Raw genomic sequence first — 16,897 nt, 5'->3', positions numbered from 1 at the left:
CCTGTAAACAGGAGGAGGTAACTGTATCAAGCATTTTGACAGAATTATGCCCCTTTTTCGACTTAGAATTTACGTTAAAGTTTTTGTAATAGTTCAAATATTTTCAAAGTCCATTGACATATGGCTTTGAAACTTTGCACACTTGTTCACCATCATGACCCCAACCTGGAAACAGGAGGAGGTAACTCTGTCAAGCATTTTGACAGAATTATGCCCCTTTTTCGACTTAGAATTTACGTTAAAGTTTTTGTAATAGTTCAAATATTTTCAAAGTCCATTGACATATGGCTTTGAAACTTTACACACTTGTTCACCATCATGACCCCAACCTGTAAACAGGAGGAGGTAACTCTATCAAGCATTTTTTTTACTATCAAGCACTAAGAATAGTCGAGCGTTGCTGTCCTACCGACAGCTCTTGTTTATGCCCCCACCATGTAATGGCCGGGGCATATAGTGTTACCCTGTTCCATCATTCCGTCCTTCCATCCTTCCGTCATTCTGTCATTCCGTCATCATCAGTTTCCGTTCATTATCTTAAGAACGGCTGCGCACATTCAACTCAAATTTGACATATGGATATGTCATGAGAAAATACAGGTCAAGTTCGAATTTGGTCATGGTTCGATGATTTTTGGCAGAGTTATGCCCCTTTTACTTTGAAAATAATATGAAATTTCAGTTTCCGTTCATTATCTCCCCAACGGTACAACACATTCAACTCAAACTTGACATATGGATATGTCATGAGAAAATACAGGTCAAGTTCGAATTTGGTCATGGTTCGATGATTTTTGGCAGAGTTATGCCCCTGTTACTTTGAAAATAATATGAAATTTTCAGTTTCCGCTCATTATCTCCCCAACGGTACAACACATTCAACTCAAACTTGACATATGGATATGTCATGAGAAAATACAGGTCAAGTTCGAATTTGGTCATGGTTCGATGATTTTTGGCAGAGTTATGCCCCTTTTACTTTGAAAACAATATGAAATTTTCAGTTTCCATTCATTATCTCCCCAAAGGTACAACACATTCAACTCAAACTTGACATATGGATGCGTCAAAGGAATGCGCAGGTCAAGTTCAAATTTGGTCATGGTTCAATGATTTTTGGCAGAGTTATGCCCCTTTCACTTTGAAAGTAATATGAAATTTTCAGTTTCCGTTTATTATCTCCCCAATGGTACAACACATTCAACTCAAATTTGACATATGGATATGTTTTTGGAATGCCCAGGCCAAGTTGGAATTTGGTCATGGTTCAATGATTTTTGGCAGAGTAATGCCCCTTTCACTTTGAAAATAATATGAAATTTACAGTTTCTGTTCATTATCTACCCAACAGTGTTACATATTCAACTTAAATTTGACATATGGATATGTCAAAGGAATGGGCAGGTCAAGTTGGAATTTGGTCATGGTTTGATGATTTTTTGGCAGAGTTATGTCCCTTTCACTTTGAAAATAATATAGATACATCTTTAAGGAATAAGCAGTTTAAGTTTGAATTTGGTCGTGGTTCAATGATTTTAGACAAACTTATCTTTCCTGAATGTTGGAAAAATTTTGAACTTTCAGTTTCAGCACTCATACTTTTAGCCATTATTTTGGCAACAAATATGCAATATGCTATTTTTAAAAGGTTAAGACTGAATAATTTCAGTGCCTTGAACATAATGTATGAAAATGGTTTGTGATAACATTGAAAAGTTTTAAGGGCTTTGAACTTAAAATGAAAAAAATAATTAATGCACCATCTGAAATTTTGGCTGCATGCGGGGGCATCCGTGGCATGATGACACATTTCTAGTTGTTTGTTTTTTTTGGCCTGCAATGTGTGTATGACTGTAACAAGTGTCGGTATACTGTGCCATGTATTTGGTAGGTCAGTGACTTGACACCCAGCTTCTGGTTATACCAGAGACCACTTAAAAGTTTATTACTTTAAAATGCACTCAGCATGTAAGGGATCAACTGGAAATGGAAGTGGTTTAAGTCCTTGTCCATCCATATAAAACCAGGCCAGCCTGCTCTAAGCTCTGGACTTAGTGCAGTAATGTGTTAACTCCTATTAGATTTAGTAGGACTGCACTAAGGTGATTACTTATATAATTGTAAGAAGGAGAAAATGAAAGTCCAGCATCCATACAAACTCATACATCATGGGATGAGTGTTAATTAGTACCACTGTATTGAGTTGAATGGTCAAATAGATCTTGACCTGTTGTATTTGGGTGTTTTGGTTTACTCTACCATTAACATGTGAAGGGATTTCAATAAAAGCTACCTAAAATATAAAACCAAAGTGGCAAAGGCAAATCACTCATGGTTCCAGCAGGTTATTAATGGTTAAAGTACAAGAATATAAATCACATACATGTAGATTCTGTCTACAGAAGCTCAAGACATGATTTCATCTTTTCATTTTATTTGAAAATTTTTTTTTAATAAAGCTAAAAACCCCCACCCACTTCCCCCAATTACATTGTAGTATTATATAAAGTAAAACAATTTTTTTTTTTTTTTTTTTTTAAAGAAAAATCAAGAACAGTTTTTCTGATAATACCTTAGATTTACTGTCACTGATATTTCCTCATCTAAAGGAAAGTGGTTTTCACTGGATTTTTCAATCCCCAGGTCTGAAGTATTAAATCCAATAGTTGATCTATTAGAGGGAAGAAAAGCAGATAATGTAATAATGGACTGGTCATATTAACTTTTCCTGTAGAAAAAGCTTTCATGAACTGTTGTGATAACTGTCATTATAGATAAATCAGATTTTTCTTCGCAGTTACAAAAGGACATATTGCGATTTTCTGTTTTTTTACTGATGAATGATAATCGTAATTTAGCACACTTTGGCATCAATTCACTTAGCATAATGGCTTTGATTATCAGCTAGTACACTAGGTGTTAGGTATCAGTTAACAAATTATGATTGCTGACTTAGAATTATCACTTTGCTATATAAGTACATTTGGTATGCTATAAGTACACTCAGACATCACCACTCTTAGTATAATGTCTAGGCTTAATTATCACACTTTATTATCTGACTCTAGGCATTACCACTCTTGTTTGATAACTAGGCATTACCACACTTAGTATGACTACTATGGGCATTACCACACTTAGTGTGATCTTAACCTGGGTAAACACTTAGTTTGATCTGAACTCTATGCATTACCACTCTTGTTTGATAACTAGGCATTACCACACTTAGTATGACTACTATGGACATTACCACGTTAGTGTGATCTTAACCTGGGTAAACACATTATAGTTTGATCTGACTCTAGGCATTACCACTCTTGTTTGATAACTAGGCATTACCACACTTAGTATGACTACTATGGGCATTACCACACTTAGTGTGATCTTAACCTAGGTAAACACTTAGTTTGATCTGACTCTAGGCATTACCACTCTTGTTTGATAACTAGGCATTACCACACTAAGTATGGCTACTATGGGCATTACCACACTTAGTGTGATCTTAACCTGGGTAAACACTTAGTTTGATCTGACTGTAGGCATTGTTTGCCACACTTAGTTTGATAACTAGGCATTACCACACTTGATCTGATACTATACATTATCACACTTGGTATAATCTGACACTAGGCTATACCACACTAAGTTTGACTAATAGGCATTACCACACTTAGTTTGATAACTAGGCATTAAAACACTTAAGAGTATGATCACAGGGCATTTACCACTCTAAACATGCTTTTTATGATCATTAGGCATTACCAAACTAACCACTTATAGACATTTCTATGCTGTGCATATGATCACAAGGCACCACCACATGTAGTATGATTGCTACAGGCATTATATGCTGATAGAACTGTTAAGAACTTGATTGTAATACTGAGAAGAACGATTTGATTCAAATTTATAATGCTGTCAAATGGCACACAATGTCATATGTACTAATATACTGAAATTTGAATGCTTTGATGATAAATTATTGATATTTTCTGATTTTCTTACTTATATACAGGTTTATCAGAGATAGTGGACACTCTTATTCCATTGTTCCATTATTCCCATTATTACAACAGTCATGCCTGCCTTTAATTCTATTAAGCTAGCAGGGGATATAAATTAAACCTAGAATGTCATTGCATGAAAGGGATATCACAATGAATGGAGGATGTTCAAAAGGGATTGTATGAAAGGTTCATATAGTGGTATTATGTACAGACTACATTAGAGAATTGGGATATAAATTTTCTGTAGTCTCTGCTAGTCATATCTCAGGGATGTTCTTTCTCTCAAGATAAAGCTATGTCAGGCTAACTTATAAAATTATTAGGTTTTTATGTTTGTTTATCTTAAAGGGAAATGAATAAAAGAAATAGATGCTATTAATGATGATTTTGTCAGGCCTTATTATAGTAAATATATAATGGCAAGGAAATGAAGCTGCTGGTTGCTATACTTAAGATAACTTGAAGACACCTGATAATTGTTGACATTTACATCCCCTGATTGGTTATTAGGAAAATGCTTTATCATATGGTACTGTATGGGTGATTAGGAAAAATGCTTTACCATATATTATAGTAGGGGTGATTAGGAAAATGCTTTACCATATAATATAGTATGGGTGATTGGGAAAATGCATTACTGTATGGTATAGTATGGATGATTAAGAAAATGCTTTACCATATGATGTAATATGTATGATTAGGAAAATGCATTACCCAAAGGATTTCAGTTTTATACAAGAATTCAGGATTCTGATTTCAAAAAAACACATATTTTTTTTACATAACACTATATTGAGGATTTTCTGTATTTTTCAAAGCCATTGTTTTCTTGAGTAAGAAAGGTTAACCCATTGCAGCTGTGAGTACTGGTTGGTTCCAAGAACTGATCCGAGGGAGTATCTTAAAGTTTGCCTTCCTTCACAATTAATTGACTTGTGCTATATCATAATCGTACAGTAGAAAACACTAGAGGTAATCACATTTTAACATCAGTTTTCTATTCAGGTGGTTTAAGTTTATTGTTTGAAGATATCTGGTTAATCAAATATTCATGCTTGTAATTCATTGCACTTTACGTGTAACAAAGTGCAACTTTTATTGTTCCTCTACAAAATAGATAATTGAATCATTATATTATATTTTGTTCTTGAATAATGCAATGAAACAATAGGCAATACTGTTTGAACTGTTCTGAGGTTGTAAGTATAAAAAATGTGGTATAATAAATATTAAAGACTTTAGTAAGGTACTAAAAATTTGCAGTTTGTCAAGTTTACATCTGAATTAGTAATGACTTTTCATTTGTTTTGTGTAACTGTAGGTCTATATTTAAATAAGAACAAAGAAACTCTTTTCTATTTATGGAAAGTATTTTGTTTATTAAGTTTGCTTACAAATGACTGATCATCTTTTGATGTTCATAAAACATACTGAATTACAATTATGTTTCAGTATCAGCCTCACAAAGACACTACTCTTTATACGTCTCATTATATGTGTGAATGTGTTGATATACTGTATTGATTTCAGTATGATAAATTAGATATACATTTGTACTTACATAGAGGAATACTTGAATATATAATATTTAATTTTAATTTAAACTTGTAAACAAAACTAAGATTGATTGCATTGAACTTGAAAGTCTCTGTATTTGTTTTATTATGAAAAGAATGTTAAATTTCTGGTGATGAAAAAAGTATGAAGAAAACCAGGTAATGACTTGGTTGTTGGTCCTTTGTTAAGCTGTAGTTCATTTTCCTAGCTTTAAAAGGTACATATTGTTTTAAGTACTTTATGTCAGAGAAGCTTATGATAACTGCCCTCAATTATTTGAAACATATTGTATAATATAGCCATGTAACAGAATTATAATGTCAGGATCAAGAATATGAAATGTCAAAAATAGTACTTTACTGAATATGTTCTGAAAAAAAAAAAGATGTCAAAAGCATTAAATTGCTATTAATATTGACTGTATGATGTTATAGTGGGTCACAATTAAAACGTTTTCAGTGGAAATCTTCAAAATGGAAGTAAACAATTTCATCTTATTAAAAAGAACCTGTGCTATGCTTTTCATTAAAGTTCTTTAAAAAAAATCCATTTTTCATATTGAAAGTATGTATAATTAAAATATATTTCTCATTACAGAATGGGGATAACCATACAGTAGTGGGTTTATCAGAAGTGTGTGAATGAATGTTTATACTCGGCATGTTAGTTCACTCTGTAATTTTCTCCAGGTGATCGGAGATTAGTTTACCTGACAGTAACGTCTTGTAACAAGCTGCAGTGTGCATCTATAACTTTTGGCACCATATTCCCAGAATAGTCTACAAAATGTGTGCCAAATCTATTTTGGGACTAACACATATCAAAAATAGCTGTATGATGACTCAGAAAAATAAGCATTGCCAAGAAGTTGTACAGATCATAATGTTAGATACTAAGGCTCTGTTTTGATTCGAAGGAGTTTACTCTTGACAGTAATGTACATATTTTGCTTCCATGTAACCTGTTGTCAAACTAAACACGCAGAAAGTATTTGATCGTGCATGTTGATAGGGCTTATAATGTAATTCTTGTCAAGTACTTAGAAGTTTTTTCCCCTCCCATACCTAATGAATAGGCACTTTTTGTATGTTATGATTTTTGTGTGAAAAATTGTTATAATAAAGGTTTTTTTACGTGCAAGGCCTTTTATTGTCTCATTTAATATCAGTGACATTGCAAGGATATTTCATGAGACATAATGATATTAAAGCCTTCATCTATCTTAATCTGAAAGTATGCCATTGGTGCTTAACCATGGATGAATGGTTAAGGCATTCCAACACAGATACTGGATGTCATTACATTGGAGGTTAATTTCAAAACATGTTTGTGCAGATTAAAAAAAAACAAGACAAAAAATGGCATGTTATGAAGAAGTAATGTACTCATATGATTGGTTCAAAAGCTTTAGTACTGACTTTGCTGGTGAGGTGACACTTTATCGCTGTCTATATGATAAATGATCACAATATGTTTTTGTTGGGCTTCACATGTTTGTGAACAGAAGATGGTGCGAGAGCAATAGCACGTTATTTTGTTTATGATGACATGGCAACTTGACTGACCATGACGGTCAATGCGTCAATTCCCCGTCAATTCCCCGATGATTTTATCTGGCTAGTTTTTGAACATTTTATCAGGTACCTGTAGGTAATAAATTATTGTCTTGGTCAACCTTGGTGATGATAATGTTGATAAATTTATGACTGTAGGCATTATTGAAGGGACAACCCCGCTATCTGCTGCTTACAAGGATGCTGCCCTGAGCTGATTTTCAAATCTGTGTTATAGGTTTATATGTGAAAGGGATGATTTTTGAGTATGCACCTTCTTCCAGCTTAATTGGATTGTTTAATCACATGTCATCTTACCTTAGAATAAAGAAACCAAACAGGGAAGCTGTGGATATAAATTTGAACTAAGTGTTTGTGTTTGGTCATTGTGGACAAACAAACACATTTGTTGTTATTTGACCTACAATTTTACCTCAACGGTCATTGCTCTTTTGCACACATGACCCTATAAGGCTGGGTCAGTGAGTTATAAATCTGGTCAGATGAAATACTTACCTGACATTAACCACTGTCAGTTTATGTACTCTCTTGTCAAGTAGTTATTACTGTATGAACTTTGTAGTGATGCATTTTCTTGTTTTGCATTTCTGACATCTCATGGCCTTGTCCTCTCAATCAGTATACAATATGCTTAACTGTTGTTGTTTGTGTTCTCCATTCTTCATATTGGGTTTATACAAAATTTACTTTAAGTCTGATTGTGTAGGAAACTTTAAGTCTATAGACATAGTCTTGAAGCTTTTCCACGAATCTTCCAGTACTGAGCAATAAATGAGTTTAAAAAGTTCTTGCTAGGAAACAATGTCTTGCCCTTGACTGGGTTTGAATCTCCTCTGCCAGCAATCCTTTGATCATTTGACCACAACACCAATCATTTTCTGATTAAATGCAATTTACTGATTTCATTCTTTGTTTTGTAACATGTCCATAAGATGGTTTCTCTAGAGTAAAAACTGAGATACTTGCAAAATTAACAAATTAACATACCCCTCTCTTTCTAGATGCCTTTTTTAAAGAGTCTTTCTACTGACTTTGAATCAGTTTCAAATTTATCAGAAAATCTAAACTCTTTTACATCTGAATTTGTCATTTTCCCTGTTTGAGATGTAGAACAATTCATTTGAAAAGTTAAAGGAATTTCAATATCAAAATTTAAAAAAAAAGTAAGCTACCAACAGTTAAAAGCCTTGTCAAACTGCAGGGCTCTTATACAGGTGGCAAAGGCATAATCACTTTTGGTTTGTGTAGGTTTAGTGTTCATCACTTGAAAAAATGACTTTTCTTTTGATACAACAATATGACTTCTTGGGATTGCTTACTTATTGATTAATTTTCTCAGTTTTTCTTACATGTACACAAGAAAGAATAAATTGCCATAGTGTTAATTTCTTCACTTTATTAACCCCATCAAGATGCAAATCAAGAAGGAAAAAAAGAATGAACATTTTATTTGTGTGAAGTCAGTCCCTGTCAATGAAAACCCAAAAGATGTGCACATCACAGTAACTGTTATTGTTCTTTATTGTAGAACTTATTAGTCATTTTGAAAAACTTGCCTGTTCTTGTTTATAAACTCAGTCTCTATTCAGTACTGTATTTTGCAAAATAAAAGTAGGTTTGTTTTGATATGTGTATGAGAAATAATTTATGAGCATTTATATGGCATGTTTGTATGAAGAGGATATGGATGTCCTCACTTGAGTGAAGAAGTTTCAAGGAGAGCTTCATGAACAATTTATCACAATTTTATCATTGTTACCTTGTGGTAAATTCCCAACTAGATTCTTATCAACATTTTAAGTAGCCATTTTATCATTCTGACTTACTTTCACACATTAATTTCTCTTCTATGATGTCATGAATCAGCATTGTTTTCTGTATCAAAGAAGCTATTTATTAGAAAAAAATGAGGTATACAGAACAAAGGGAGGCTAGCAATACAATCCTTTTCTTTGGAATTGACCCCTTGATTGCAAATGGGGGGTTGAAATTATTAGGGGAGATAATTTGGCATTATAATTTCTTACCATGAATCCAAATCAGCTCAGCAAAAAAAAAGAATAATACATTTAAAGAAGTTGAATTGATATAATTTTATCAAACATCAAAGTTCAGTTATTCTTGTAATTTCTGGTTATGATCATTGACATATTTCCTCGTTTGTGGTATTGTCTCAAACTTGTAAGCGGTTTAACAACCTGTAAGTGACTAGTGGGAGATGTTTATACTGTCACAACATTTTTACTGACTGTTATTGTCATTTCATGATTTGTCGTGTCAGTTTTACTTGTTTTGATAATGCCCTCTATTTATTTTGCTGACATATTTTTCGAACTGACCAAGGACATGCATTGACCTTTGTCCAGTTAGGTTTGTTATAACAGTTTTTTTCTAATTTTGAATTTGAAACTTAATTGTGTTGATATTGTAAAATTGATCAGCCCTAATATTTTAGTATCAGAATACAAAAATTGAGAGAGAAAAAACAGTATTGCAGGGGATCAGCAGATTACCCAGTGGCTCTATGGTCGTGGCAAAGGCTTAGCACTTAGTTCCAGAAGGTCAGGGGTTTACAATTTCCCTTCACAGGAAAAAACAAAACTTTAGTGTTTTGTATTAAAGCCATTCACTGATTTTTACTTCTACAGTAATAATTGAGTGTTTAGTGAAATATTATATGTAAAACATTTCAAATTACTGTTTTGTGTAACAATGACCATTCTTTGCCAAGCTTTATTGCTGCTGTTAAGTGGCGGTGGGGGGGGGGGGGGAAATAAATTCTGTTGACTGTTCCATCTTGGTCAATATCTAACCAATTAAGGTAATTAACTTTATTTCACACTAAATCGATATAACCATCAATGTTAGATACAGTGCATTGTTTACTAGATGTGACATTATTGAATTTCCGACTAATTGTCATTCGTCTATAGTAATGGTCCCGCAGATTTTCCAATGTATGACGCAATTGAAAAATAATATTTTAAAGACACTGTTTTTGATTACTCTGAAGATTGTGCCTTAGTTAATGGAATCTCTGTAAAATTGCTGTGAAAGCAATTTGTGGTAAATGACTGTAAAGTGGAAAGATTTTCACTGAAAGTAAATTTAATGACAAGTAGAAGCGATTTTTATTTCAGATTATAGGGACTAGTTAATAATTACTTTAATAAAAAATAAGTGTATCTTACAAACTTAAGATTAACATGATTATGTTATTCAAAACAATAGACCCATACTGGCAGGCACTCATATCTTGAAAGGCAATTCATTATATTGGTTTTGGGAAGTTACATTTTGTAAACCGGCACATTCAGATTGCATGTGATTCAATTATAAATGAATGTTAACTGTTCTATCTGCATACCCCCTGAATTTATATGATGGATTAGCCCTGCTTTGAGTTTGGAGTATTCCATTCACAGTTTAAGGGATTTCAAGATCAAAATAAAAAAAAATCCTTAAAGACAACTTCTTCTGAAAACTCAGATTGTTTTTTAATGTTTTTGTAGCCTAGCATGTACATTTAACCCATTACCTCGTACATACGTGTAACAACGCACTTTCTACCCAAGGGGATGTGCCCCCTTCTGTTTGGGGGGTTTGAAGGGGGGCAGCAGTGCCCCTCATCCCCAAGAAAATTTTGGACTTGTGAGAGGCTAAAAATTACCCCAGGTCAATCATAAGGTAAAGTGTAACCAACACTGAAAAGCTTTTGACTCTATCTAAGAAGATGCAGCACTTTGAAATCAATTTTGATGGAAAAAATCAACACAAAATAGTGATTTTTGGAAATTTCGAGATGTCCCCTCGTTGCCATGGTAACAGGAAATTTTTAAGACTGAGCATGTTGTTACAAAGGCAATGGTCAAGTCAACATTTGTGCCAAGTTTGATTAATATTGAAGAAGTTTTTATAGTTTAATAGCAATTTGAACTTGTAACAGGAGACTTTTCAATGAAAACAGCCATTTTTCACAAAATGCTCATGCAGTAATGGGTTAAGTTATTGGCCATTTTTTTAGTCTATGATTTTGCAGGCATTTTAGTGTGTAGTGTTGAAAATAAGTACAGATTTCATTTGAAATCAATTAGTAATTTTTGTAATGGAGTATTCATAGATCAAACTTGTGACCCCCTCTGAATATGTAGTTTAACAGTTGCAACCAGCCAGCTTGTTCCCAAGCATGTACATAGAATGATGTCTGTCATGACATATTCCCCATAAATGGTTCCTCTATATTCTGGCATTATAATTGTCGAGCAGAAGAACACTTCTTTTCAGGTTTGTACCTTAATTGCAAAAATAGAAAAAAACACATTCAGGAAGTGCTATCCTAATAAACAGCGGTAGATGATACATCGCCTGTATTAAAGACACTAACACACAATTATCTGAACACCAGTGTGCAAATTCCATCAGTAAAACGTTTTTAAAATATAAAACAAAAATACAAAAATCCTCTAACATTTGAATGAATTAGTTTTCTGATGGAGCAGTCAGTACACTTATGACCTAGGGTGTTTTTGTGTTAAGAGTGTTTGTAGGAGAAATTAAGCTGTTAATAGTTACAAGAGAGATGGTTGGTGAGAAAAACATATTTTGTAAGACATTGTCATCAATATTTCATTGAAGTGGCAATTCTAAGCCACCTGAGATGCTGTCTTATCTATTGATTTTATTACAAAGAAAGTAGACTCTTATAGTCTTCACCACTAAAGGGTATATTCAGAGATGTATGTTTACATTGTGTATACAGATATATTTGTGAAGAATTCTGATTTTGATATAGTGATAGCAGCAATTTCTTAATAGCAACTTTTAGTCCACGAAAGAACTTGGCTTGATGATATACTGGCTTCTATATTAATATGTCTTTGTCATTATATTAGTTTCACATAACATTTTCAAGAAGATCAGTATGAATATTTTTATTTCACCAAGTTTTCTTTTATTTCATTGGTGTAAAGGGCTCTAGTCTACTGTTATATTGTTAAAGTTGGTCTGACCCGCTGTTGGCACAATAGAAGAAATGCCTGTCTTTCACTTTAATTTATTTCTTATCTTCCTCTGCAACTTTATAAATCTTAACTACATATTAATTTTTGCCCTTGCATAATATTATACGGGATTTTGGTATTTTCATACCCCACTACTGGGAGGGTGGGGGATTAGATTTGCAAAAGTGTCTGTCTGTCACACTCTCCTCAACCCCCATCCCACTTAGATAAGGAACTGACTCGTCAATGGAAGAAGGAAAAAAATTCAGGAAAATTCACATTTTTCAGATAAAAATGAAAAAAAAAGAAAAAAAAGAGATTACACCAAGGGTTTGAGATGTTAAAATTTTAAGATGTAAAGTAGATTATCTTAGATTTATATACATGCTTCATATTTAATAATAAAAAAAGGGTTTTTTCCCTCTTGTTTTCACATTACTCATGTTCACAGTATTTAATATATACTAAGTAAAATCGATGTGAAGTACAGATTCTTATGCAGTTATACTTAAGAAATGATGTTGTATCTAAGATTAAAATCTTAAGTGCACACTTGCCTTTTCAAAGAAATTACTCATTATTATCAAGCGTTAAATATATAGTTTATGTGACTAAACATGCATGTAATGTATTTACAGCATGTATAAAAAATCTAATGTTTTTATTTGAAATGTATAGGGTGTATAAACAGGATACAAATTCTTCACTGTAATACACTACTTTTTAAATTATGAGCAGTTAACTCTTGTAAAGTGGTCATAAGGTGAACATTGGTTAAGGCCCTTGGTTGAGACCCTTGAATACTGGTGTGCTTCATTGAGGTACTCTCTGGCCAAGCGGAGAAGGTTATAGACTTGTCTCTCATTATTATGGGCTCGAATCCTATAAAGGCCGTTGAATTATTTCATTATTTCATGTGTGGAAGTTAACCAACTTGTGGATATGGACACTGTGAAATTCAAAACAGAACATGTCTGTTATGAGTAAAGACGAGAACAGCAGTGTTCCTGATTAAATTAACAGCATAATGTTTCGATTATAGCTGAACATTATATAAAAATAAGTTTTACATCAAAAACAATTTAATGTTGATATTTTTCACCCTTAAACTTAACATATTATTAAAAAATTGAATTTGTTCAAGGAAAATTGATTTCTAGCAAAATAAACACTGCGCCATCTGTGCTTTAAATACATTCCAGTTACTTTACCAGGAATTTTTGCAGACAGTTGTTAGAATTAAACAAATGTAATGTTTTTTGTAGGGAAGAAAACCAAAAAATTTTACCCCACGCCTTCGATGAAACACAACACTGTGACTCATCTAAAGGCTGCACGAGTTAGATAGAAAAAAAGCTTGTTGCACAAAAATTAAACTCATAAATTCAAGCACTTAGAAGTTCTGGAGAATGAAAACAAAAGTATCATTGTGCTATTGTCTCTTTTTTTGGAGTGTTTAAAAAAAAATTGAGAAAGAAACTTGATTTTACCTCATCTGTCATAATATTCAGAAGAAACATGAATGAATTTCATGAAAATAGGAACACAGAATGACATATTTAATTATGTGATGAAATGTTCTATATTTTTGCAAAAGCAAAAACTCACCCTTGTGATGTTGTTTTTTTAATGTATGATATATTAAGAAGAGATTGTATTAAAAATAAATCATGTTATATTTATTGTCTCCTCTATTTCAGGCCCTTAATAAGAAGGAACACAAAGGTTGTGATAGTCCAGACCCTGAATGTGACCCCTACATGACCCCAATGACCTTTGAAGAAAAATATAACAGAATGAATGAGGATTACCAACGTGTATTGCAGCAACAGAACCAAATGAGGGTAAGTCAGTATTTAAATACATTGTAGATAATTTTTTCATCCTTTACCCAATTGTGTTCCAACTTTTATTCCTTAAATTGTCCACTGTCTTTGATTTCACCTTTTAATCGTTTGTCGACTTTTGTGCCACCTTTTTATCCTTTGTCTACTTTTGTTCCACCTTTTAATCCTTTGTCCATTTTTGTTCCACCTTTTAATCCTTTGTCCACTTTTGTTCCACCTCTTAATCCTTTGTCCACTTTTGTTCCACCTTTTAATCCTTTGTCCACTTTTCTTCCACCTCTTAATCCTTTGTCCACTTTTGTTCCACCTTTTTATCTTTGGTCTACTTTTGTTTTCATCCTTTACCCAATTGTGTTCCAACTTTTATTCCTTTGTCCACTGTCTTTGATTTCACCTTTTAATCGTTTGTCGACTTTTGTTCCACCTTTTTATCTTTGGTCTACTTTTGTTCCACCTTTTAATCCTTTGTCAACTTTTGTTCCACATCTTTATCCTTTGTCCAATTTTGTTCCACCTTTTAATCCTTTGCCCACTTTTGTTCCACCTTTTAATCATTTGTCCACTTTTGTTCCATCTTTGGGATCCTTTGCCTACTGTTCTTTTTGGCTATCTGTTTATCTTTTTATTTGTCAACACTTTTAGCAGAATATTACTTTATTGAAATTGGTGTAAATATAATAAAAGGAGGGTGAAATCAACGGAGTTTTTACATGTTGTCTGTCCCCACACTGCCTGGTCAATGCATGCAGTGGTTTTGCTGTGGTGCAAAACATTGTCAGAACCAGTCCTTAAGCATGGATTTTACCATCAGACTGCCTCTGTAGGGTCCAGGAATCTTTACCTGGTGTTTGAGAGTTTAAAGGTCTCAAAGTCAAAGTTCTGACAAATTTTCGGATACAGTTAAACAATATCAGTTGTATCTCTGAAAGAATTCTTACTTTGACTGGTGTTAAGTTTATGTTGCCTGTATTGTGAGATCTAATTCACAAGGAATATTGACTCCATTTGGTTTAAGTAATGATTGCTAATCAGTCTGGCAGACTCCTAAATGAATTTAAGAGGAAACAAAAGTATTAAATATGTAAAAGTACAGTTATATGTTTAAAGTTCAACAAATAAGAAGCATACAATGCTTAGCTGAACTGCATGAAGCTCTGTAATTAATGTAAATGTATGGGAGAATGATGAATAAGATAAACTATTGTGACAGATTGTTCTTTTATCTTTAAAGTGCTGAAACTGAAATCTGCAAAATGTTATTCTGTTCCATGTTCATAATAATTACATTGACCAAACCTTTTGCACTATTCCCAACTTGTGGGGGATATAGATTTTCCCGTGTCCACCCAGCCCATTGTCATACTGTCAAGCTTTCTGGTAAGACATTGGAATATGTGCTGTGTCAAGTTATATTTTATGTGATCAATTTGATTATACTGGATTTTATTTGTTCCCCCCCCCCAACTTTAAAAAAAAAAAAAAATGCAAATATTATGAGGTTATTTTTAAACTGTTGAGTACAATCAATACTGTATTCAATTGGATGTTAAACCTATATTGTATGATGTGCTGTATTGAAGTCTTTAAAGATACATTTACTTGGTGTACAATATGGATTGGCTAGTGAATATTTGGCCTGGGAAAATGAAAACAAGATGCAGTACAATATGTATTTTATATGGATTATTTAGACTCAGAACATGAAAATGAGGCTAAGTGGAGTATATGCATTTGATACTCAGGAATATATTGGAACATCGGGTGGTGCAAATGTTAGAAGTTTATTTGTTACATTTTATAAGGTGTGAAGTATATATTAAAGACATTGAAACTTCTTACTTCTGTCCCCCTTAGGGTAAACATTTGAATTAAGTCTGCTTTCTGCTTATTTCTGTCTGGTTGCGATTATAATACACTGGCTGATACAAAATTGATAATACCCTCCCATTGTTTGTTTGACTTATTTCTATAGAAGCTTATATAATATACTATTCAGACATTGAAACTGTGGGGGTTTTCTTAGATTATTGTTTCGAAAACTATAGACTTATCCCTGAACACCATTCTCTGCCAAAATTGTAAATTATTAATGTGTAAAAATGGAGAAATCTCTGTTTTTCTCTGTAAGAAATTGGCAAAGAGCATCCTTGCTTAGCACCTACATGAAAAACAGAATACATTTATTATCAGATCTGAAGAATTTCCTTTTGGAAGTTTTCTCAAGTTTGGTCTGTGTGTTTTATCAGTAGTTTTGAAATTTGAACTTTGCACACTTGTCATCATCGATTTTTGTTAGGTTGTAAGTGCAAACTATGTATGATTAACTCAGAACTTTCAAACTTTGGTTTTAAATTTAAGTTAAGCCATTTTAGAATGAACAGGTTATAAAGGGGTGGATAAATGTATTTTCTTATACAAGCCCGTAGTAATTATCATATATCTTTGTTAAAGCCCATAACCACCCAAGCACATTCTGTGGCATCATGTTGCTGTGGAAACAGCAGGTATATAGTCAAACATCATGCACTGACCACTGCAGAGAAGTACTTTAAGGGTTGGTAACTTATATAAAAAAGAAGAATTATGCAACCGTTTTGTGATCAACCCTCGATAATGCTGTAACCAGGAAATCAATCATAGTTTGAACTTGGAACATTACTGTCCAGCGGCCTTAATCTCCTTTTGAAAACAGTCTCTCGGGGAGCCCTACATTGTACCTAATATACTAATATTAGGTCATTCAGAACCAACAGTGTTACCCCAGCAGTGATGTGATGTATGTAGTGCCTGATTTTATTCAACTTTCTATCACATGAAAAAAAGAGCTGAGCATGTTTTATTGATGTACATTATACAGGATATAAAAATAATGCTATTAGGTAGCATGCGAACAATAGGTAACATTCTATCTA

At 33.1% G+C, this 16,897-nt stretch overlaps 1 protein-coding gene across 6 annotated transcripts in view; it reads left to right on the top strand.

Moving 5' to 3' along the window:
* The window catches only part of LOC132733076 (myocyte-specific enhancer factor 2A-like), a 106,580-nt gene that overhangs the window by 63,708 nt on the left and 25,975 nt on the right, over positions 1-16,897 (top strand). For all 6 annotated transcript variants that reach the window (XM_060719664.1, XM_060719666.1, XM_060719665.1 and 3 more), the window contains one exon: positions 13,839-13,982. In XM_060719664.1, coding sequence (XP_060575647.1) covers positions 13,839-13,982 — 144 coding nt within the window. The remainder of the gene's footprint in view (positions 1-13,838; positions 13,983-16,897) is intronic.

Source organism: Ruditapes philippinarum, unplaced genomic scaffold, assembly GCF_026571515.1.
Source record: "Ruditapes philippinarum isolate M1 unplaced genomic scaffold, ASM2657151v2 ctg467_1_1_1_1, whole genome shotgun sequence".
Taxonomy (NCBI): domain Eukaryota; kingdom Metazoa; phylum Mollusca; class Bivalvia; order Venerida; family Veneridae; genus Ruditapes; species Ruditapes philippinarum.
This window is presented reverse-complemented; position numbering and strand designations above follow the sequence as displayed.